Source organism: Coffea eugenioides, chromosome 3, assembly GCF_003713205.1.
Source record: "Coffea eugenioides isolate CCC68of chromosome 3, Ceug_1.0, whole genome shotgun sequence".
Taxonomy (NCBI): domain Eukaryota; kingdom Viridiplantae; phylum Streptophyta; class Magnoliopsida; order Gentianales; family Rubiaceae; genus Coffea; species Coffea eugenioides.
The window spans coordinates 4412417-4437812 of NC_040037.1; the positions used below are offsets into that span (position 1 = coordinate 4412417).

The following is a 25396-nucleotide window of genomic DNA, read 5'->3' on the forward strand; positions in this document are numbered from 1 at the left end:
AATTAACCCATGAAATTACACATTAAGCAATGACAAGACAGCAAACCAGTTTTTTTTTTTTTTTTTTGGGTTAAAATGCATACGTGAGAATTCGACAGAACTCTTTCAACCATTTCGTTTTTGCTAACAAAATTGCTGAAGTCACTCCTCACGTTCTATTATTATCATCAAGTATTCAAATGTCGCATTGACTTCACGTGCTGAAGGTTGATATTGCAGGCCTACTGGATCCAATGTTTCCTAGTACAACTTATACGAGGAAGACTTTATTTTAGACAGTTTATGTTTGCACCAATTTACAACAGCTTTTATTTATTTATCTTTTTGCCATTTTTATGGAAGAATTACTTATTAAGGATGGTAACTGCCTTCCCTTGTACTATTATTTAAAGCCAACTTTTTAAAAAGGATGGACAGCGTCGAATGCAGGCTCACTTGCTTATGTCATGAAAAAGGAAAAAAAAAAAAAAAAAAAGAAAAGAATCAGAAGAATAGCTCAATTGTGTACCGACATTATTAATGAACTTTAGAGTTTAGAAGGCTTCACAAATTTATTTTTCTTCTGATAGAAATGCCTTAGAGGAGTAAGTAGTACATGATAATAATAGGTTTTAACTTTTATAGAACATAGAAAAGATTCTTCAGTGATGGCTAGACTTGCAATCCACAGAACTGGAAGATTCTTCGCTGGAGATGTCATCAGTTGGCTGGATAAGATGCTTATTCTTTATGCTTCCATAAGATTCAATTTTAATCACGGGGACGCGACTGATTTTGTCGCGATCCGGTCCTCCACGCCCATCGATCCCATGAATTCTTTGGACGATGAATTCTTCAGGCATTCTAATTTCCAACTTTCTCAGTGTTGTAATAAACCTCAACCCATCAGGAATCATCTCCAGCTCTTCACAACCCGAGATTGCAAGATCAGATAGGTTAGGCATGGATCCTTGAGCCACCACCCACTTTTCTAAGTTTTTTATACGAAAGATCTCCAGAGATGCGAGTTTTGGAAAAGCATTTTCATCAATAATCATCACACTTCTCTCCACCAAGTCCACAGACATCAAACTCAGTCTCCTCAAGTTTGGAAGATTTCCCAAGACACTCATTGGATCTCCTTCAATTGAACACCCCAGCAAAAGCAACTCACTGAGGTTCGAGGGGGAAAGGGGTGGTTTAACTTTTTGAAACTCACACCTTCCGCTGATTATGGTCAATTGGTGGAGACAATGGCAGGACAAAAGATCTCGAAAAGGAAGCACTACTTCTTCTTCACCATATGCACGAATCTCCAATTGAGCCTCCCGTAGCTTGTGTCGGTTGGAATTCAAGTAATTGAGCATCTGAGGAAGATCGTTCTTCTCTTTACTGATATTCATAATTGCACGGAGGAACCTTAGATTATTCAACCCTGACAAATGTTTCAAGTCTCCGACATCATTTCCAAAGTCAACTAAAGTCTCCAGCTTACTTAAGCCAAGAAAACTTAGTCGTCGGACGACTACAGAAAAATACAGATGCTTCAATCCTTTCAATTTGCACAAGACATCAGGCACCTTAATCGGATCATAGACTCGTATATCAAGTGTCTCCAGGTACTGTAATTGACCTATGGATGATGGAAGTGTCTCCAAGTCACTGTTCTTCAGACTGAGGAACCTCAAATTGACCAGCTTCTTTATTCCTTTAGGCAAACCTTTGCCCATGAAACGATAACCCTCGAATTTGAGAACCTTTACATATTTGAACTTGTTTGAATCACATATTACTTGAGGAAATGAGATCCTTACCTCCGGATATCCAGAGCCACCACTTAATGTTAAAGAGCGCAGGTGTCCACTGGCTTCCAGTGCCCTACTTATCATAGAGTCAACATCACCCAGACCATGCTTTTTACCATCTTCCATGTGAATGGAACATCTAGGAGTACTGTCGTCGCGCTCTGTAGAATAATCCGACAAGGGATCATTTCCTCCCCGAAAATCAAGCAACTTGAGAAATTCAACTTCTTTTCCACGGGCCAGGCAGAAGTCCCTCATCAGATCATGAAGGTAGCATGACTCAACGTTTCTGGATGTCGAGAACTCATCGAACTTCACTTGAAGCATTGACCTACTAGCCATCTCGTACAAGTACCTTTCAGCTACATCTGTCAGAGTTTCTCCTTTTCCGCGATGATCTGATGAGACCATCCCTTCTGCTGTCCACATTCGATACAACATCTCTGTATCTATGTCCTCATCCTCACGAAATTGCCCCAGGTAAAGAAAACATGGCTTCAAGTGGTAGGGTAGCTCGTCATAACTCAGAGCCAACACCTGCAACACGGCTCCATACCCTTGTTCTTTACCACCTTCACTCATCCTTATATACGAATCCACATCATTCTTCACTGTCTCCCACTCCTCGAGTGAAGTCTTTGGAGTCAGAACTCCTCCAATTGCAGAGATTGCTAAGGGTAGGTTTCCACACTCGCGAACAATTGCCCTCCCTACTGCTTCCAACAGTGGATCACTTTCACAATCTGCAAGAGAGAAAAGTGTGAATTACGTGTCTCTATAATTTGTCAAAAAGATGTACCTTTGTTTTTTTGGATGTGAAAATGTAACTATTCTCCCAACATTTCCACTTGGTTTGGAGACTAATGCATCTAAATTTGCCAAGTAAAAAAAGCTAACAGAAATGCATACAGGTATGAACGGCATAGAATCTGTAGGAATAAGTATCAAACTTTTTATTCTGTTTTAACTAATGCAAGTCAGATATATGTACTTCACTAGAGAAAAGCTAACCTGCGCCATTTCTTTTGGCAAAAGCTCTCTTTTGAAGTAACTCCCAGCCTTCATCCTCGTTCAGAAGGTTGAGTGGATAGAGGAATTCATCTTCTACGAGTTTCTGGTTCCGAGTTGTAATCAAAATTTTGCTATCCGCCTCTGCAAATGGAAATGCTACTTTGAGACACTCCCAGTCCTCAATTTTCCACAGGTCATCAAGAACAACAAAGCTTTTTGTCTCTTTCTGCACTTTATAAAGCTCTCCTACCAATTTCCTCTCATCCATCTTCCCAACACTGTCCTTCCTCTGGTCCGGGACAAGCTGCTTCAGAATGTCTCGGAAGACGGTCATCGTATTGCACTGTTGGGTAACCGAAACCCAAGCAAACTGTTTGAAAGCACGTTCTACTTCAATGTGCTTGTAGATCTTCCTGGCAAGAGTGGTCTTACCGAGACCGCCCATCCCATGTACTGAAATAACTCGATGTGATCTAATTCCCTCATCAGTGATGAGGGACACAAGCTGTCTTATATCATCTTTCATCCCAACAAAATATTCCTCAACTTGATGGGATAGGTTTGTCTCAGCCGCTGTTGATTCTGATCCAATCTCGCATTGGAACTTTGACCGTCTTCAGTACTGCTCAATGCAATGACGCCATAAGTTTCCAGATTCGTGGTGAGGCTGTTGATTCCTGTTTTGATGCTAGCTATCTCTGAACCAACTCTGTGAAGAGATATTCCTTCAGAAATTAGGCACGCAAATCTTCTGAAAGCCTTGCGGAAGCCGTGGCCCCTTCTCCTGGATTCGATTTCAACGGCAAACTTCTCCAAGACATCTTCAGTTCTGTAAGCAAGACGCCTGATCTCCCTGACATAATTACGGATTGTCGAATCATTCAATTGTTTTTTTGTCGGCGTCTTTCAAGAAACATTGCATCCGTTTTCAATTCTGCTTCAACTTCCTTGACTTGATCCGCCACTCCGCTCAAGAATCTGCCTTCTTCAACTAACAAATCCTTCACCATTCCCAAAGCAAGGGAGACAGCTTCGCTACCCATTTTGGTGCAACAAACAATAACCCACTTTTTTTTTCTAATTCAATTTGCTCTCTTACAAGCTGTATCTTGGATGATGGATGCCCCAAAGCCAATGCAATACAAGTATGAGATTGGTTTGTACGGACTAGAACTTGTCTATGAATAGTAGTTAAATGAGATGAAATGATTGAGCAAGGCAGTCAAAATAACAAGGGATAATTTCAGAAACTTCCCTAAGGTTTTTGACAATTTCACTAAGCTTCCCTAAGGTTTAAAAAATTACATTTACTTCCCTTGATTTGATAGTTTTAATAACAAAATCTTAAAATAATATTAACTTGATCAAATTTTTAAATGAATATATCTAAAAATGCCCTTGTGTAATGAGTTTTAATTTATTTTCTTATATAATTTAAAGATTATCTAGTATAATTACAAAAAAATGTGCGAAAATGTTCATGTCCATACCTACTATTTGATAAATAACTATAATAATAACTTTATCCCTATAATAGGATACTTTTGATGGTATTTTATTATGGATTTAGATCTATAAGATAGAAAAGAAAATATTGAAATAATTCATTTAGAGGTATGAATTTTTTGATTAGTAGGATTATCATAATTTAATACTAATTTTGGGCCATTTATTTTTAATTTATTATTAATTTAAATACCAAAAAAATAGAAAACAAAAATCAACAAAAACATTAGATTACATATAAGTTAACTTATCCAAAAAAATCACTAATTCGATATTCGGTTATAATAGAAACTATAGGTACTAGTGCTTGTTCTACAGCTTTATTGGCAAAAAATGAAAAAAAAAAAGAAAAAGAAGAAAAAATAGTGAAAAAATAATTTTAAAAGTCATTCTAAATATAAGCCTACCAAACAAAGGAATTCATTAAAATATTTAAAGAGAATATTGTCATTTTCAATGATAAGAGAGGTATACATAATTTTTAAAATTTTGAGGGAGATAAATGAAATTATCATAAATCTTAAGAGAGGTTTCTAAAATTATCCCAAATAACAATAGAAAAGTATAGTACTACTTTACATACTAAGGTACACTGAGAGAATATGCTTCAAAAAACCAAAAAGGAAGAATGAGATAATGCATAGGTGTAAACCGTAAGGCCGAGAAGGGAAAAGCAAAAATAGAGTATCATTGGAAATATTATTTAGAATAATTATTATAACACTTTTTATGATGTAATATATATATATATAATAAAAAATGATTAAAATAAAAAAAATAAATTAAGAAATATATTTATGATGCAAGTAAAATATTATTTAAAAAAATTTGACATCCAAACATTGCTATAACGGATATGGGGCAGGGACGGTCATCAGGCGGACCGTTCCTAAACAGTCCTCTCATAAAAGGGAATGAGAGGACTGTAATGGACCACGTGTAATGGAAGCAGCAGTAAAAGAAAATGACGCTGCTTCACTAAGTGAGTAGGGAAACAAATTAAAAAAAAAAGACATATGAGTGGCTAACGGGTTCCATTAAAAAACCTCAGCTTCCGTTCCAAAATTCCCACTCAAATTAATGAGGCACAACTATTCTTCTGAAATCTTCAAATGAAATAGACTTTTGGTCTTCCTCCAAAAACTTATCTTGTGAGCATTCCTTCACAATTTCAAAATATCGACAGAATAATATCCTTGTCCCAAATTGGAAGTTTTAGATGAGAGGTTTTTGGAGGAAGTGTTGCAGAAACATGGTGTCACCAGTCAATGTACTCACTTCTCAAAAGACTTTTTTAATTGCATTTTCTCTAACATGGGCTAAAATTGCTATCAAAATCTTAAATTCAAGGGAAGTTAGTGCTATTTTTCAAATCTTACGAGAGGTGAGTACAACTGTCAGATATTTCAAAAGAGGTTTTTGCAATTATCCCATTAAAATTACCTAATTCGGAGGAGGAGGCTGACAGATATTTAGCTAAGAGTAGCGGCTTCATTTGGATTTCTGAAAAACAAATTTTTCATATACAATACTATAATAATACACAAACAAAAGTTTTTTATTTTCGTTCTATATTCTATAAAACCCCATCCCCCCCCCCCCCTCACCCACGCCTCCAAACAAAAAAAAAAAGTCTAGGGTCATTTCCTATAAGTTGTTTGTCCCTCGAGGTATTTAAACGAAAATGGGGCAAGGTGGATTTTTAACCTAGACAGTTAAAGTATTTGATAACTGTAACACATTTGCATACACGAAATTTTGGTGGTGCAAAATCGCAGTGCTTTAGATGTACTTTTGATTCCACTTCTACAGAAAACTATCGATGGCTTCCCGCCTTGCTTTCCATCAATTGTTGGGTTCCCCTCTTAGCTTTCCTCTATTGACTTTATTATTTTTTTGTCAATACTTGAAACGCGCGTTTCCTCTATTGACTTTTTTGTCTATTGCTTTCCTCTATTGACTTGAAACGCTCGTTTTAAGCACAAACACGTGCTCAACAAGCTAATGTATTGACTACGTAAAATGTTGAAGCAATAAACTATATCACTATTGCCTGGCTTGTTTATTACTAATAATCATCCGTTTGCTGTTGCTTCTTGTTGTCTTGTCCTTGCTGTCATAGTTGTTGAGTGTTTTATTCCTTCAAAAACAAAAAAAAAAGACTCGAAAGCCATTAATTTCATTAAATTTTTCCTTCATTATGAGATTCTTCAAATCATGTATTAGATTATATATATATATATATATATCTTGTTCTTTTTATTTATTTATTTATCGAGGTCATGTGTATTCTCATAATTTATTGATCTTTCAAGTCCATCGAAAACTCGAGGGAACAAGGCCATGTGCATTAATTGGGAATTGAATTTTTTTATACTATCAATTATATGTTAATAATTGGGAGGTGGTATTCTATTCTTTTTTTTTTTTTTGTCGACACGATAGAATTCGTATAACCTAAGCTAGCTACTCGATGTGAGTAGAAACTCCATCGAAACTAGTCAATGAATACCGTCACATATTGTGACAAATTTTGCGAGAGAAAAGATTTAAACCATTGACCTCCTGCACCACCAAGGCTAAGAAGACTTGGGATGACCACTAGACCAAAGGCCAAATGGCGGAAAGTGAAATTCTATTCGGGGAACATTTTACTGTTTCTTGCATTAATTGGTGCATTAATTGGTATTAGGTAGTCAATACCATTTCTTTATCAAGAAATTAGTTTATACCCATAAGTTGAACTCTTTAATGACTTTGATGGCCATTTCTCACTAGATCTATCTCTCTCCCCCGACTAATGAGTGTTCCAAAAGAATAATAATACTATTTCTTTGGATCAGAGATTGTGAACTCTAAGATATTCAACCCAATAAAGTATGATTTCTAGTTGGCAAATACTCAGTTGATGGCATGAATAGGGACACAAAAATGGGAATGATCCCGGAAGCAACAAAAGCATCTAACAAAGGTTAACAAAAGTTTTTTAGTTACAAAAGCATCTAATAATACCCCCATTTTTATTTAGTTTTTTTTTTTTTTTGTAACAAAAGTTCCTCAACTTGGAAGGTGGTGACTGACTGAGTGATATGACTATTTTGAAGCCTCACTTACAATTCCCTGCAGGAATAGTAAATTATGCAACGAAACTGATGATTTTCCAGGGATAGGGCATAATGATCGAGAAGACGCATTCCACAAAGTTCATCTCTGACAAGGGATTTTTTTTTAAAAAAAATTAGACTGGTCTATTCTATTCCTACATCTACTTTAATCTACACTAATGGGAGACCCAATGAATTCTAGAGAAATCGATGAAAATTGAACTATTGTCGAACCAAACTAATATTAAAGGTATACAAAATTAATACTAATATGAAGCGTGGCAAGTAAGAATGCACCTTACGTTATACAATTTTTTTTTAAGGCCTGGTATTTCATTTGTACATGTAATTAAACCTGTGTAGCTAGATCAATGACTCTCTTCAGTCTTAGATTCAAGCAATACTTGAGAGTTTTCTTCATACAATTAAAATGGACAACCTTATGCATCCTAAAATATTGAAAATCTTCACTACTCAAGCTGGATCTTGCATACTACACTTCCTTAATATTTTGGTTTTTTTCTTATTATGGTTTCATTGTTATTTTGTAGCCCTAGCTACGATGCCTTTTTGGTGGATCCAAGACTTCAAGTCCATGCCATGATTTTCTCACTGTGTCTCCTTTATGTCATTTGTATGGGTAAGCTCGACAACAATACTACAAAGATCAAGAAAATTCATGCATATTCTACAATAAACGCAAGTATGGTCCATCCATCGTATTCCGATACACTGAGTTGACTATGATATTAAACGAAAATCCTCCGATTTTTTTTTTGTCCCTTTTAGTAAGCTTCTCCAAACCCTTGAACATGCATAATACAATTAAAGTTGTGGCACAGACCTCGTAGCTGAATAGTATTGGTTATTTGAGGCCTCTAAATCAACTTTTGTTGGTTAATTTTTTCTAAAATATTTGGGTAATAAAACTAAGGAAAAGATTAAAAAAAATCATAGCTATGTAGTATAATATTGCTAATGTTATGACCTTGTTTGGATTGCCAATTTCTTTCAAATTTTTTTTTATATTTTTCATGAACACATTTTCTAATCAACTTTTTATCTTGCATACATCAAATCATTATAGCATATTTTTTCTTACAAAACTTGACAAACTAGCAATCCAATAATACCAATCATATACACAATTTATAAATTACAAGATACTAGCTACTACACACAATTTATTAAATTGATACCTTTTTTTTAGATACTGCTAGTGTAAAGATTTTTTTTACACAAGCAGATTTTGATCATACTACATAACATGAATTCAAATTTAAAATTTAATTCATGCGCATGTGACATATATTCTACGCTATTAGTATAAAAAACTGTAGGGGTCCCTAGTGCAAGCTACCCTTGACAATGTAGACTAAGGGCTAGCTCTTCGTTTGTGCCCATAATGGACTTAAGCCCACACCATCTGAATACCAGGGCATGTTCACAACTCCAACCCCGTATCAAATTATAAGGCCGCCAGTGTCATGAGTGTGACCCTTTGTGGCCCATTTCTTTTATGCATGAGTAAATAACAACTGAAAATCAGATGAACTGTCAGTTGTCAGTCCAAAATTCGGAATGCATCAGGCCATTAGATGTTGCCGCTCGTTGGATCTATAATGGGTCATGGTGCAGAAATAAGGTCCTCTGAACTGGGCTTCTACATGCTAGGTAGACTCTAGTGCCTAGTTTGGGAGTTTAGGATGGATAAGAGAAGGAGAGAAAGTTGCGTAATTAGAAAAGAAAAGAAGAGAACTTTTGACAAAAAAAAAAAAAAAGAAAAGAAGAGAAGAGAAAAGATTGTTATATCCTTTCATATTATTTGGAAGATTTGGGAGCGGAGAAGAAAGAAGTGATTTTACTTTGTTTAGGAGTGAAGATGAGTAGAAGGAAAAAAATTTTATTTTACAATAGTAAAATATAATTTGGAACTCGTTTATTAATATAATTTCATTTCACATCGCAAATATCAAGGGTAAAACTGGTACACTAAAAAAGTTACTAAAGTCCCTTTCTTGCATGGATGGAAGATTTTTTGGCTTGTGGAGGGATTTCAGGTCCCACCCTTTTCTTCTTCTTTCTTTTGTTATTAAAACTTCCAAACAAAAGGATGCCTCCACTTTCTTTCTAACTCCTTTCTTTTCTCTCCAAATTAGCTCTCCCAAACTAGCTATAAGCTTTACAAGCGAAATGGTAAAAAGGAAAGCTTGAGACTTAAGGATAGATTTCACGAGTACCTAATCAATGTCCTTACTAACAAGAGTTAGGTATTAAAAAGGAAATGTCCAATTTCACCTCTAACTCCAGTGAGGAAACTCATGCATTGAAACGAGCTTGAATTCGCAATTGGCCGTGACTTATTACTTTGTCCAAACTTGAATAGACCTAATTTTTAAAGATCCAATAAACTAATTTGTGCCATATATGAAATGGTATGATACAATTTGATCAGTGAATCTTTGAACATCGGATCTCACCAAGTATGAGCCTATTAATTTAACTATTCATGTGACCAAAATGGCTATGGTGATAGATGGTAAAGAGCCAATTGCCATAAAATAGTGGTTCTGTGATTGCCCTTAACTTTTCATTTCAATAGAAAAAGGAGGGCATGTTACGTTTTTTTTTTGGCAAGAGTTTAATATGCAGAACTATATGTGTGATAAGTTCATTATTGTTGCTATTAAAAGGAAGCAAATATTAAAGTCAATTTGGCTCGTCAAGTATAGTTTATGAACATCAATCATCATGTGTGACCTCCTCAGAATTTTCTGAACATGTAAAACGTAGTATGAACAAAAGAAGTTTTATCGAAAACCAAGTATACTTCAGCTAACTTTGTGATAAACCGGTCAAACAATTTGACAATACCTTTCCAACCACTTGATGTTTTTTAATCCCATAACCAGAATAATACTTGTTCTGCAGCCCTTAATAATAATCCAGATCAGACCGGCTGAAATGGGTATCAGGTATACAAGAAATCAAGAAATAGACAACTGAAAAAGAAGTTACTTTGATTACATATCCAATCTGCAATCTCATCGTCCGACAATGGCATCCGAACCATTTTAGATTTGTCATGCGCTAGAACCCTTTCTTGAAGTAGCCAACTTCATTACTTCCTCCCATTTTTTTGGCAAGTCTTCAAGTCGTCCTTCTGAAGAGGGACCAGCAGTTTCTTCTGAGAAATCTCTGATAGCCAACAATCTACCAAACACCCTTAGACAGAAGATTTGTCAAGACAAGGCAGATTCAATCAGTGTGGAAAAATATAAGATTGAGCTTTGATCCGTCAATACTCAATAACTTATTGAAAAAATCAAAGTCTAACATAATAAGTCATGTCAGTGTAAACTGAGTAAAAACTTCCCCCAGTGCCAGGAAGGAGGCACATTGTTACTCTACTATCAACTTGGCTAAAAGAACTCGTCAATTTTTAATCAAGATGGTAGAAAAGTCCGCAGACAGGTCATTGCTGTCTGCATATAAATCTCCTTCCCCTGGTGGATCAAATATTCCCAATTTAACTCGTTGTTTTATAGGCAGAGTTTCCAACTGTCTATCAATGGCTATCCCTCTTCAAAAGATAAGATTATCTTTGAAGGAGCATAAGCAGGAGACAATCATCTCCACTACACCATGCAATTGGTCAAGAAATTCATTTTTTCCTGGGGTAGTAGGAAGAGGCAGTGCACGAAAAAGTCTTGTTGCAACCAAAGTGGTACCAAAGAATGACTCACCAATCAGAGTTTCCGACTCTGAAAGGATGAAAGCTAAAGAAGGGGATGAAGAAAGAGTTACTCTAACTAAAGAGCCTAAAAGAAAGTTGGCAGATGCTTGGAGAGAAATTCATGGCCAAAATGATTGGGCAGGCATGCTTGATCCCCTTGATCCGCTCTTGCGAGCTGAGCTGATGCGGTATGGGGACATGGCACAAGCATGTTATGATGCCTATGAATTTGATCCATATTCCAAGTACTGCGGAAGCTGTAAAGTCAAACCAAGCATGTTCTTCGAAAACCTTGGCTGGAAGAAGTGCGGTTACGAGGTAACAAGCTATATTTATTCAACCTACAATGTCAACTTCCCAAAGTTCTTCAACGTCTCTCTGAATCCAGATGGATGGAGCCATTCAGCTAATTGGATTGGCTATGTTGCTGTGTCAAATGAAGAGTACTCGAAATATCTAGGGCGCCGCGACATAATGATTGCTTGGAGGGGCACGGTGACAAATGCTGAGAAGATTGCAGATCTGATGGACTTCCAGAACCCAACCACATACCACACGATTCCTAGCCGCGATCCAACCATAAAAGTAGAGGCAGGATTCTTGGACCTCTACGCAGGCAGAAACGTAGATTGTCAGTATTGCAAGTACTCAGCCCGGGAACAAGTTTTAGCTGAAGTGAAGAGATTAAAAGAACTGTACCCTGGCGAGGAATTAAGCATAACGATTACAGGGCACAGTCTTGGTAGTGCCTTGGCAACATTGAATGCTTATGATATAGCAGAAATTGGTCTAGATGTAATGGAAGACGGAAGAGTAATTCCTGTGACCGTGTTCTCATTCTCTGGTCCAAGAGTTGGAAATGCAAGATTCAAGGAGCGATTGGAGGGTTTAGGGGTGAAAATACTAAGAATTTTTAACGTCCATGACCAGGTGCCTAAGGTACCAGGAATTTTCTTGAACGAACTTGTACCAAAAGTGCTGCAACAGCTTGGAGGATGGTTTCCATGGTGCTATTTTCATGTTGGTGAGGAGCTGCCCTTGAATCACGAAAACTCGCCCTTTCTGAAAGATGAAAGCAACCTGGTGTTCTTCCACAATTTGGAGGTCCTGCTGCATTTGCTTGATGGGTCAGTACATTCATTATCCTAATTCTTTTTTATTTTCAAAATTAAGGGAAGGAAAGAACTCTTTTAAAACACTTCAGCTACTCTCTGTGTGTGATGTAACAGATACCATGGCAAGGGTCGAAGATTTTGGCTTGCAGGTGGGAGAGACATTGCACTGGTGAACAAAACAACAGACTTCTTGAAGAAGGATTTCCTAATTCCACCAAATTGGTGGGAAACAAACAACACAATGCTCTTCAGAAATCATTTGGGACAATGGGTTATGCCGGAACAGCATGATCTTGAGATCCACACCCCATCGGAAGATGTACAACATCACCTCCAACAGTTGAATCTAGCATGTCATGCCCAATGGCATTAGCTTTGTACCAGTGCCCCACTGATATAATTATTCAAGGTTCCTTTCCCACTTGAAATTTAATACTAACGGAGACAAAGGAATAATTAGTCCACCGGGTAGCCATAACCACGGAAATAATAAGAAAAGCACATAATTTTTCATCCATTTTATATAGTAAGTACTGATTTATTCAGCTGCTTCCATCGATTGCAGCTAAGCAATTTATTTTTATTCTCTTTTGGCACTTTCTGGTTGAGGCAGCCAATATAAAGAATGTTGTTGTGTTTCATACATCATACCCCATAGGGTATTTATTTTATTTATTAATCGAGCAAAACCAGAATCAATGCTTACAACAATAAGACCAAATCAACCAAATAACAAATCAAGAAAAGGTCAAAAAACAAGAAACAAAAAGTTAACAATTACTATCACTATTGATACATTAGAAAAAGTTTTTTTTTTTTAATTTTTTTTCCAACAGAAGAGGAATATAATTTAAGAAATGGGACAAGACAAGAGAACTTAAATTCGAAATATCTAATTTCTGAGTCTCAACTTTAGCTACTATAGCAATGCCTCGGAAAGAAATTGTCGTAGATTCGTTTATAGGTCATTGCTATTTGACTAGCACAAAATTATACATAAACGAACTAGAACGACGTCGTCGAAACCATTATTCATCCCTTTCCATTTGATAATCACGTGATTTATCACGTGATCAAAAAGCTTGCCTTCAAGGTTGTTCTCTCAACGTTTATTTATGGAAAAATTGTCCAAAACGTCCCTCACATTTTGTAAAATGACTTTTGTCGTCCCTCACTTTTAAAAATGTAATTTTACGTCCCTTACATATTCACATCGATCAAATTTAGTCCCTAACTAGATTTCCAATCATTTTTTTGCCGGATTCCATCACATGCAAGGCACGTGATCATTTTTTATGGGTAAATTTGTCAAATTATATTTTGCATAATCTAATCTATAGTCCCCCACATTTCATAAAATAAATTTTTTCGTTCCTCACATTTTATAAAATGACTTTTTTCATCCCTCGTATTTCACAATATGAATTTCTCCATTCCTCATATTTCAAAAAATAAATTTTTCATTCCTCACTAATTATGTGTGTGAATACATTTTTTTTAAACACATGCATATGTTTATTTGATTTCGCTTAATAATACGAATAGCATAAACACATGTATGTGTCTATTTGATTTCACTTAACAATACGAATAGCATGTATTATATGCAATCATTTGATTTCATTTGGTATTAGCTAGTAAAAAATTTTGCATTCATTGTCCAGTTGGCCAATAAAGCTATTTTCTGTCAAAATACAATAAGAATATGCAAATTAAGGTTCTATTGGTAAATATTAGTCAGAATCATACAAAAAAAGAAAATAGCCAACAAGCCGGGCCCAATTACATAAATAATTGTTAATGTCCTACCTATAACAAGCTATAGCCATATTAACAATTATTCATTTTTTGAAATGTGAGGGATGGAGAAATTCATATTATGAAATATGAGGGATGAAAAAAATTATTTTATAAAATGTAAGGGACGAAAAAATTTATTTTATGAAATGTGAGGGACAATAAATTAGATTATGTAAAATATAATTTGACAAATTTACCCTTAAAAAATGATCTCGTGCCTTGCACGTGATGGAATCCGGCAAAAAAATGATCGGAAACCTAGTTAGGGACTAAATTTGACCGATGTGAATATGTAAGGGACATAAAATTACACTTTTAAAAGTAAGGGACGAAAAAAGTCATTTTACAAAATGTGAGGGATGTTTTGGACGATTTTCCCTTTATTTATTCCTTTCTTGGTTTCCTTCTTGCTTCCTAAGGCTTCGTTTGGAGGTTGAGTATTTGGACAAACAAGAAAGGGAAAGAAGAGAAAATTTAGTTTTCTTTCGTTTACTAGATTTTAGTAAAAAAGAAAAGAAAGGAAATGAGAAGGAGAACGAACAGTAACCAAAACTTTCCCTTCTAAATTAGATGAAAATAAAAAAAAAAACTTTGAAAAAACTTGTCATATTTTTTTAAAATACATATTTTGTCCTTAAAAAAAATTTTAAATAAATATTTAATAATTTTTATATCCAAAATCATTGACCATTAATTCTTAAAACTCCCAAATAGCATAGGAATCCTTTTCTCGTGTCCTCTGACTCCTCTCTTCTCTCGTAATTTTAAGTTTTTGCTTCTTTTCTTTTCTATCCTAAACTCCCAAACTAAGCCTAAGTTTCCGGTCACCTAATGGATTGGTCTGCCTACTGATTATGCCCAAAACCCCCACAAGAAGTACCAAAACCCAGACCCATTTAAGATTTTTCTCCTAAAACCATCATGTTTAAAATTAAAAACCCAAAAAGGTTTCCCCTCAAAAACCCCTTCTCATCTCATCCCTTGAGCTGAAATTTTCTTTTCCATGGATTTCATCGAATTGGAAGCAATTGAAGGCCTCAGATGGTCATGGAACTCGTGGCCCACAACCAAATCCGAGGCTGCAGCTCTGGTAGTCCCTTTATCAATTTTGTGTACTCCTTTAACTCAATTCGGTGACCTCCCTATACTTCCCTATGACCCTTTGATTTGCTCCAAGTGTGGCGCCGTTTTGAACCCGTATGCCCGGGTCGATTACCAGAGTAGAATCTGGTATTGCTCGTTTTGTAATGGAAGAAACCCATTTCCAAAGTCTTATCTTGGAATTAATGAAAACAGTATCCCAGCGGAGCTTTTTCCCACTTATAGTACTGTGGAATATCATTTGGGGAAAAAATCGATGAATTTGGGGCATAACCCGCAAAACCCGGGCTTTGGTTCCGGGCCCGGTTATGGCAATGGGTTGGTTTTGTCTGGTTCAAGTTCGATTTCGAGAATGGGATCGTTTTCTAGCTCAAATTCTTCATTGGCGGGGTTGGACTGGGCCGGGTCGGGCTTTGTCCCGGGACCTGCTTTTGTGTTCGTTGTGGATGTGTGTACTGCTGAGGCGGAGCTTAGGGTGTTGAAGAGTGAGTTGTTGCATGTGATCACGCGGTTGCCAGAGAATGCTCTTGTGGGGTTGGTGGTTTTTGATTCTTTGGTCAGGGTTTATGATCTTGGGTTTTCAGAGTGTTTCAGGGTGGTGCTGTTTCATGGTGAGCGCGAGATATCGTCCGAGCAGGTACATTGATTGCCAGTGCTAATATCAGTGATTGCATTTGGTTATTACATTCAGTGCTTATTTATTTGAAACTGTTTAGAACCATAGTTTATTGGGCTTTTATCTCATGTATTGTGTGGCCTAATGAGGATTTCAAAATTTATGAGCAGTAATTCAGTTTAAAGAATAAAATGATTGGTAATGTGCAACTTGAAATGAGAGGCAAGAAATATGGATGGTTGTTGGTGATTCTCTGCTGGTACAAGTTTAGAATCTGAATGTGTGATAGTAGATGTGAGTTTTTCTGTGGTATAGCTTTGTACAAAATCTGATTTGTGGGCTCTCTGACGCACTTGCTTCAAACAATTGTTTAACTAATAGACAATAATTTACTCAAGAGCAACGCCATTTTAATGAAGTCTATACTGTTGTGGGTGCTTTTATGCTGTTTCTTTCCTCAGACTCCATATTTATAGATGCATCTGGGTATGAACTGACTAGACAAATTAGCTTCCCCCTCTCTTCCCCTTATACTGTGGTTGAGCTGATACATTTCTTTTTGCATGCAATTATCTTCTTTCTGCCGAAACTTTTAATGCTAATTAACTAATTAACCTGGATCACACCATCTTAATCTGCAAGCTAGAGTATTTTTTGACTGCCTTTATTCATGTGTTCAAAGTTCACATGCTCTTGTTTGAGCATTTGTCTCTTTCTAAGTTCCTATAGGCCTTCCCTAGTCTAGGAAGGTATGATTATTTTCCCTGAAAGTGTTTGCAGCATGTTGGAAACATTTATTTCCAGTCATGTCTTTTTATGTTATGCTGCGTGTCTGTAAATGTTGTATTTCTGATACTGTATGTGTGGAAAGTTATGGCTACAAGTGCAGATAGTGGTGCATGCACTGGTCATCTCTCGAATTCTTATAATCGGTTCAGATATACCTCATATCATTCTCTAAGTCTCTCATGTGAAGTCTAATTAGTGTGATTGATTGCTTAAGCAGTAATATAAATGAATCTTTCTTTGTGATTTTTATGATGTATTTACTTAACCAGATACTTGTCAGAATGCTTATCACATGAGTGTGATAGAACATTTTGTTCGAGTGTAACATGTAGTGGTCGTTTGTCTCTAGACGAAACAGCTGTTGGGGATTCATCACATAAAGCAGCAACTTGGAAAGACATCAACAGTTCATAAACAGGGATTCCTATTGCCAGTATCTGAGTGCGAGTTCAGTTTCACGAATGCCATTGAAGATCTTCATTCTTCACCGCAGGCTCTCGCTGGTCATCGTCCATTACGGTCCACAGGGGTAGCAATATCAGTTGCAGTTGGACTATTAGAAGGATGCTTCGTTAGTTCAGCTTCACGAATCATGGTTTTCACTTCTGGCCCGGCAACTATTGGCCCAGGCATCATTGTAGCTTCAGATTACAGTCATGCCATCAGGACCCACCGAGATATCGATAGTGGTTATGCTCCTCATTACATAAAGTCCTGTGAATTCTACAAGCGATTATCGAAGAGGTTATGTGATTCTTCAGTTGTGCTCGATCTTTTTGCTTGTTCATTAGATCAAGTTGGAGCAGTGGAGCTAAAGGTCCCTGTTGAGAGCTCTGGTGGATTCATGATGTTAGGGGAGTCATTTGACTCTGAAAAATTCAGAAAGTGCTTGAATCACATATTCATCCATGATGAGGAAGGGAATTTGAACATGTGCTTTGATGCTACTATAGAGTTAGTAACCACGAAGGACGTCAAAATCTGTGGAGCTTTGGGTCCCTGTGTTTCTTTGCAGAAAAAGAACAGTTCTGTGAGTGACAAAGGGATTGGGGAGAGTGGTACATATGTTTGGAAGCTAGGTACACTCAATAAAAAAACATGCATTGCTTTCTTCTTTGAAGTGGGCCATGAACAACACATCCAACCTAACTCTGCATTTTTCATACAATTCATAACTCAGTACAGATATGGGAATATGGGGATTCGCAAGAGAGTGACCACTGCTGCTCGAAGGTGGGTTGGGAATCACTCACCAGAAATTCATGCTGGGTTTGATCAGGAAGCAGCTGCTTCAGTGATGGCTAGACTTGCAATCCACAGAACGGAAAGATTTTTCGCTCGAGATGTTATCAGTTGGCTGGATAAGAAGCTTATTCTTTTTGCTTCAAAGTTCGGGCAGTATGTGCAGGAGGATCCATCTTCCTTCCATCTGGCATCCAACTTCTCCCTTTATCCGCAATTTATGTATCATTTAAGGAGGTCTCAGTTCATTGATGTGTTTAATAGCACTCCAGATGAGACTGCGTTTTTCAGGCTTATGCTAAATCGTGAGGGTGTGGTTGGCTCTCTACTAATGGTCCAGCCTACCCTTTTTCAGTATTCATTTGAAGGACCACCAATCCCTGTTCTTCTAGATGTTTGCTCTATCTTCCCTGATGTGATACTGCTCTTTGATTCCTATTTTAATGTCGTGATTCACTATGGATCTAAGATTGCGCAATGGAGGAAGCTTGGTTATGATAGGGACCCCAGCCACGAGAACTTTCGAAAGCTGCTGGAAGCTGTTGACCTTGACGCAAAGCACCTAGTGGCTGAACGGATTCCAGTGCCAAAGCTCATAAAGTGTGACCAACACAGCAGTCAGGCAAGATTTCTTCTTGCCAAGTTGAATCCATCAGTGACACAGGACTCAACATGTACAGATGGTTCAGAGGTTATTTTTACTGATGACGTGAGCCTGCAAGTGTTCATTGATCACTTGCAAGCTTTGGCTGTGCAGGGCTAATAAGAGTGTTATTAGTTACGAGCTGTTACTGGAAAACCATCATATTGTTGTATAGCATTGTAGAGAGGAAAGGTGTTTATTTTGTTAATGAAAAGAAGGGCATGGGATTAAAAGGTGTTTTTTAAGTTTACCCCTTCTGGACCGTGTTGTTATGGTGGGCATATGTAGCTGTAAATGCTTTTCTGATAAGAGCTATACGTAGATAACAGGTTTGGACTATTTTGAAGTGGAAGAAATTTCCCTTGGCATTACAGGGTATTCTGGACTGATGCAGAGCAAGTCCAAATCTGACATATCTGACGTACAAAGTGGGGTTTCCAGTTACTTATTAGTATTGGGACGAAAGAAAGAGCTTCTAAATTTTTGCAAGGGAAAAATAGCGAGGTTTGGGTACTAATTCAAGGCGTTGGCTTGATTGATCGTGTAAATTGATAAGAAATAATTAGTACCAAAATTAAAAAAAGTTAGACTAGCAAATGCTATAACAAAATAAATATAACTGGGGCTAAGACTGTCAAGGATTAGATGAACATCTTAACAATCATCTTTCATAATTAGGAAAGGTTTAGGATCAATACGGAACCATAAAGAGTTAAAGTAGATATTATTTTTATGTTTTTGGCATATCCCATGATGCAACTATATCGATATTGCTTTCGCAATATTACAGTGGATTAAGTGAACATCATTGAGACAATTGAAGCGCAATTTGATTGGTAATACGCTGCACCTGAAATTGACAAGCCACGTGTCCGAGTCATCAAGAAGAGTAAATAGGAAATTATTATTGATTCTCTTAAAAAATAAATGTGAACATTATGGAAAACTACGAGGGGATTGTTCAATGAAACCAAAACCACTCGGTATAAATAGTAATTAACCCATGAAATTACACATTAAACAATGACATGAAAGCAAACCAGTTAATTTGGCACTTTCAGACTATAAAAAGCAAACCTGTTTGGATAGCACACTTATTTCAAATACTATTTTACTTTTATCATAAACACATTTTTCAATCTACATTTTTAACCATTTTTTTATTTTACATATATCAGATCACAAAAATATTATAGTAATTATTTTAATTAATATTTGAAATCACATCAATCCCATCAATCCGGTCCTCCATGCCCATCAATCCCAATTCTTTGGAGGGAGGACAGATTGAATTGCAATCACGGGGACGTGACAGATTTTGTCACGATCCGGTCCTCCACGCCCATCGATCCCATGAATTCTTCGGACGATGAATTCTTCAGGCATTTTAATTTCCAACTTTCTGAGTGTTGTAATAAACCTCAGCCCATCAGGAATCATCTCCAGTGCTTCACATCTATCGATTGTAAGATGAGACAGGTTAGGCATGGATCCTTCAGCCACCACCCACTTTTCTAAGTTTTTTATGGCAGTGATCTCCAGAGATACGAGTTTTGGAAAAGCATTTGCATCAATAATCATCACTTTTCTATCCACCAAGTCCACAGTACTCAAAGTCAGCCTCCTCAAGTTGGAAAGATATCCCAAGAAATTCATTGGATCTCCTTCAATTGAACACCCAAACAGACGTAACTCACTGAGGTTCGAGGGGGAAAGGGGTGCTCTAACTTTTTGAAACTCACACCTGCCCCACGTCAAGCTCAATTGGTGGAGACAGTGGCAGGACAAAAGATCTCGAAAAGGAAGCACTACTTTATTTTGAAAATCTGCAATAATCACCAATTGAGCCTCCCGTAGCTTGTGTCGGTTGGAATTCAAGTAATTGAGCATCTGAGGGACATCGTTCTTCTCTTTACTGATGATACGCACAAATGCATTGAGGAACCTTAGATTATTCAACCCTGACAAATGTTTCAAGTCTCCGAAATTACCGTTAAAGCCAACTAAAGTCTCCAGCTTACTTAAGCCAAGAAAACTTAGTTGTCCACCTTCTACTTCTGTATGGACAGAAAAATACAAATGCCTCAATCCTTTCAATTCGCGCAAGACATCGGGCACCTTAATCTGATAAGAGACCCGTATATCGAGTGTCTCCAGGAACTGTAATTGACCTATGGATGACGGAAGTGTCTCCAAGTCACTGTCCTTTACACTGAGGAACCTCAAACTGACCAGCTTCTTTATTCCTTTAGGCAAACCTTTGCCCATGAAACGATAACCCTCGAATTTGAGAACCTTTACATATTTGAACTTGGTTGAATCACATATTACTTCAGGAAATGAGATATTTGCCGTGCGACGTTCAGTTCCACCACTTAATGTTAAAGAACGCAGCTGTCCACTGGCTTCCAGTGCCATACTTATCATAGAGTCAACATCACCTAGACAATGCTTTTTACCATCTTCCATGTGAATGGAGCATCTAGGAGTACAGTCGTCGCGCTCTGTAGAATAATCCGACAAGGGATCATTTCCTCCTCGAAAATCAAGCAGCTTGAGAAATTCAACTTCTTTTCCACGGGCCAGGCAGAAGTCCCTCATCAGATCATGAAGGTAGCATGACTCAACCTTTCTGGATGTCGAGAACTCATAAAACTTCACTTGAAGCATTGACCTGCTAGCCATCTCATACAGGTACCTTTCAGCTACATCTGTCAGAGTTTCTCCTTTTCTGCGATGATCTGATGAGACCATCCCTTCTGCTGTCCACATTCGATACAACATCTCTGCATCTATGTCCTCATCTTCACGATATTGCCCCAGGTAAAGAAAACAAGGCTTCAAGTGGTAGGGTAGCTCGTCATAACTCAGAGCCAACACCTGCAACACGGCTCCATACCCTTCTTCTTTGCCACCTTCACTCATCCTTATATACGAATCCACATCATTCTTCACTGTCTCCCACTCCTCGAGTGAAGTCTTTTGACTCAGAACTCCTCCAATTGCAGAGATTGCTAAGGGTAGGTTTCCACACTTGCGAACAATTGCCCTCCCTACTGCTTCCAACCGTGGATCACTTTCACAATCTGCAGGAGAGAAAAATGTAAATTGTGTGTCTCTATAATTTGTCCAGATGTACCTTAGTTATTTTTGGATGTGAAAATGTAACTATTCTCCCAACATTTCCACTTGGTTTGGAGACTAATGCTTCTAAATTTGCCAAGTAAAAAAGGCTAACAGAAACTAATGCATACAGGTATGAACGGCATAGAATCTATAGGAATAAGCATCAAACTTTTTATTCTGTTTTAACTAATGCAAGTCAGATATATGTACTTCACTAGAGAAAAGCTAACCTGCGCCATTTCTTTTGGCAAAAGCTCTCTTTTGAAGCAACTCCCAGCCTTCATCCTCGTTCAAAAGGTTGAGTGGATAGGGGAATTCAACTTCTGCGAGTTTCTGGTTCCGAGTTGTAATCAAAATTTTGCTATCCGCCTCTGCAAATGGAAATGCTACACTGAGACGCTTCCAGTCCTCAATTTCCCACAGGTCATCAAGAACAACTAAGCTTTTTGTCTCTTTCTGCACTTTATAAAGCTCTCCTACCAATTCCCTCTCATCCATCTTCTCAACACTTTCCTTCCTCTCGTCCGGGACAAGCTGCTTCAGAAGGTCTCGAAAGACAGTCATCGTATTGCACTGTTGGGTAACCGAAACCCAAGCAAACTGTTTGAAAGCACGTTCTACTTCAATGTGCTTGTAGATCTTCCTGGCAAGAGTGGTCTTACCGAGACCGCCCATCCCATATACTGAAATAACTCGATGTGATCTAATTCCCTCATCAGTGATGAGGGACACAAGCTGTCTTATATCATCTTCCATCCCAACAAAATATTCCTCAACTTGATGGGGATAGGTTTGTCTCAGCCGCTGTTGATTCTGATCCAATCTCGCATTGGAACTTTGACCGTCCTCAGTACTGCTCAATGCAATGACACCATAAGTTTGCAGATTTTTGGTGAGGCTGTTGATTCCTGCTTTGATGCTAGCTATCTCTGAAGCAACTCTGTGAAGAACCGTTCCTTCAGAAACTAGGCCCGCAAATCTTCTGAAAGCCTTGCGGAAGCCGTGGCCCCTTCTCCTGGATTCGATTTCAACGGCAAACTCCTCCAAGACATCTTCAGTTCTGTAAGCAAGACGCCTGATCTTCCTGACATAATTACGGACTGTCGAGTCATTCAGTTGCTTTTTGTCGGCGTCTTTCAACAATCGTTGCATCCCTATCAATTCTACTTCAAGTTCCTTGACTTGATCCGCCACTCCGAACAAGAATCTGGCTTCTTCAGCTAACAAATCCGTCACCGTTCCCAAAGCAAGGGAGACAACTTCGCTAGCCATTTTGGTGCAACAAACAATAACCCACTTTTTTTCTAATTCAATTTGCTCTCCTACAAGCTGTATCTTGGACGATGGATACCCAAAGCCAAAATAATACAAGTATAAGATTGGTTTGTGCGGGCTCTAAAAATGGTTAGTTGAGATGAAATAATTGAGCAAGGCAATTATTTTCCCCTGTACAGCACGACGGCTGTGGTCGAACATGGTTTCTAAAAGATAAGTCCGTAATTATTTAATTATTTTTTAAAAAAATTTATTTAATATATAAATATAAGAGATTTTAAATCCAAGACCTTTTACTTTCACTTCCTTTTCCTACCACCTAATCCATCCCGCTCCTTGTGTATTTCGTCATGTTTCTTATCAAGGCCGAAATGTTGTTGAAGTTGAATTATTTTTTGTTGGGTGGACATAGGGAATTAATTATCGACAGGATTTCTTAAAACTTCAGCATAGCTTTAGCTTTAGATGGTTGTTAAGTTAATCTTCTATCCACAGCCAATGAATACTAAATTAAGGCATACGGCCGGTATTTAAATAGCAGAGGGACAAGGCAGAAATTTTGCATTTACCCAGTACATAATAAAAAGCTTAGAGTTGAGAGGAGAAATTTAGGATCCTGATTATCCGCAAGTGAAAAAAAAAAACAAACAAAATTTTGGGGGAAAAAATAAAGATGAGAAGAGGACTCCCCGTAGGACCCCAATTCGGAGAAGAAAAGATTGGTGGTTGGGGACAGGAAACGAGTCTCTCCAATTGAGTTCTGTCTTGTTCAATTCAATTTGTATGAACTGACAAATTTTACGATTACGCCAAATTTGTGCAAACTTATACCAAAATTATATTGGTTTAAATCAGCCGGACAGAAATAAACAAAAACAAAGTTAAGTGGCCCTGGATCCCTGCGGACGACGGTGTAGAGGATTGGACAGTATCATTACAATTACTGTAGTGAAGTAAATCATTGGGGACTTTAGTCTTCACATAATTATGAACCGTTTCTTGGTTGCATTAATTGTAGTATTGTGAACTTGTAAAACCCACGATTTTTTGGGCTCATTTTTGTTATCTCGCCCAATTAAATTAAATGGTAATTTATTATGGGTAAAAGCAAAAATAATTGCAGGTTAGGTTAAATGGTTAATTAAGGGGTAAGATGAGATAAAATAGGGTGAAAGTTCACAATAGTTAAAACTCCTATCTAAACTACTTATTAGGTTGTTATTAGGGTTTAGCATACTTATCAAAACAAAACAAAAAAAAACCTATTCCCTGCCGTTCATTAATTGTCTGTCTCTCCTTAGAGCAAGAGCCGTCAGAGAGCAGAGAAGGAGAAGCAGGCGTCGCCATCAATCAATCAGATGACTAGGTCCCTAAACTCGTAAATCCTAAATTCATGTTAAACTTCTTTTTTAAGTTCTATTAATCAGATTAATTATCCTAAAGATTTTACGGATATGTATTATGTTATATATAGAGATATATGCTTGTATATGAGATTTACGAGGATTCATATTTGATTTAGTAGAAATAGGATGTTAGATTAATGGGTTGCCCCAAATCTGCCGAAGAAAAGAAAAAAAAAGAAAGGAGAGAACAGCAGCGGCCGCCGCTGCTTTGTTTTGGGTTAGGCGTTGCAGAGGCAACGCAACAGGAAAAAAAAAAAGAAGAGAGAGAGAGAGTGGAGGCCGCCATCATTGACGGCAGAGAAAAAGGACTACACAGGTTGGCCACCAGAAAACAAAAAAAAAAAAGAAAAAAGTGCCAGCACATAGCCAGCAACAACAGCCGGCAGAAAGTCTGCATAAAGTCCTGGCCTCCTGGGGTCAAAACTGACCCCAACGAGAGAATCGACCATCGGTCAACCAATGACAGAAATGGTCAAAGAGGGTTGGCTGATGGGTCCAACCCAAAAGGAGGAAAAAAAAAGAATTGTTGTTTTTTCAGAATTGGAAAATATAGATATATATATAGGTATATATATAGTATAGGTTTAATTGTTGCCCAATAGTTGAATGTTAGATATAGGGAAAATCGTCCAAAACGTCTCTCACATTTTGTAAAATAACTTTTTTCGTCTCTCACTTTTAAAAGTGTAATTTTATATCCCTTACATATTCAAATCGGACAAATTCAGTCCCTAACTAGGTTTCCGATCATTTTTTGGCTAGAATCCATCATGTGCAAGGCACATGATCATTTTTTAAGGGTAAATTTGTCAAATTATATTTTACATAATCTCATCTATAATCCTCCACATTTTATAAAATAAATTTTTTCGTCCCTCACATTTCACAAAATGAATTTCTCCATCCCTCACATTTCACAAAATGAAATTTTCATTTCTCATTAATTATGTGTGTGAATACATTTTTTTAAACACATATATATGTCTATTTGATTTTGTTTAATAATAATAGTATAAACACATGTATGTAATTGGGCCCAACTTGTGGGCTATCTTCTTTTTTTGTATGATTATGACTAATATTTACCAATAGAACCTTAATTTGCATATTCTTATTGTATTTTGACCGAAAATAGCTTTATT

The 25396-nt window shown here is 37.2% G+C and overlaps 4 protein-coding genes across 4 annotated transcripts; 2 read left to right on the forward strand and 2 right to left on the reverse strand.

Annotated features, from left to right (window-relative positions):
- Window positions 1–641: 641 nt before the first annotated feature.
- On the reverse strand, window positions 642–3838 carry LOC113765042 (putative disease resistance protein At1g50180). The gene is made up of 4 exons (XM_027309093.1): window positions 3711–3838; window positions 3419–3648; window positions 2796–3377; window positions 642–2527 (listed from the first exon to the last, which is right to left on the reverse strand). The coding sequence occupies exons 1-4, from the start codon at window positions 3836–3838 to the stop codon at window positions 642–644; spliced, it is 2826 nt and encodes a 941-aa protein (XP_027164894.1).
- Window positions 3839–11037: 7199 nt separating this feature from the next.
- On the forward strand, window positions 11038–12650 carry LOC113767045 (phospholipase A1-Igamma1, chloroplastic-like). The gene is made up of 2 exons (XM_027311216.1): window positions 11038–12268; window positions 12371–12650. Exons 1-2 carry the CDS (start codon window positions 11178–11180, stop codon window positions 12627–12629), a joined length of 1350 nt encoding a protein of 449 aa, XP_027167017.1. The 5' UTR covers window positions 11038–11177; the 3' UTR covers window positions 12630–12650.
- A 2229-nt stretch (window positions 12651–14879) lies between these two features.
- On the forward strand, window positions 14880–18788 carry LOC113764672 (protein transport protein SEC23). The gene is made up of 2 exons (XM_027308640.1): window positions 14880–15794; window positions 16912–18788. The coding sequence occupies exons 1-2, from the start codon at window positions 15060–15062 to the stop codon at window positions 18565–18567; spliced, it is 2391 nt and encodes a 796-aa protein (XP_027164441.1). The 5' UTR covers window positions 14880–15059; the 3' UTR covers window positions 18568–18788.
- Window positions 18789–19701: 913 nt separating this feature from the next.
- Window positions 19702–22966, reverse strand: LOC113764671 (probable disease resistance protein At1g58390). The gene is made up of 2 exons (XM_027308639.1): window positions 21804–22966; window positions 19702–21533 (listed from the first exon to the last, which is right to left on the reverse strand). The coding sequence occupies exons 1-2, from the start codon at window positions 22843–22845 to the stop codon at window positions 19705–19707; spliced, it is 2871 nt and encodes a 956-aa protein (XP_027164440.1). The 5' UTR covers window positions 22846–22966; the 3' UTR covers window positions 19702–19704.
- Between the last annotated feature and the right edge of the window lie 2430 nt (window positions 22967–25396).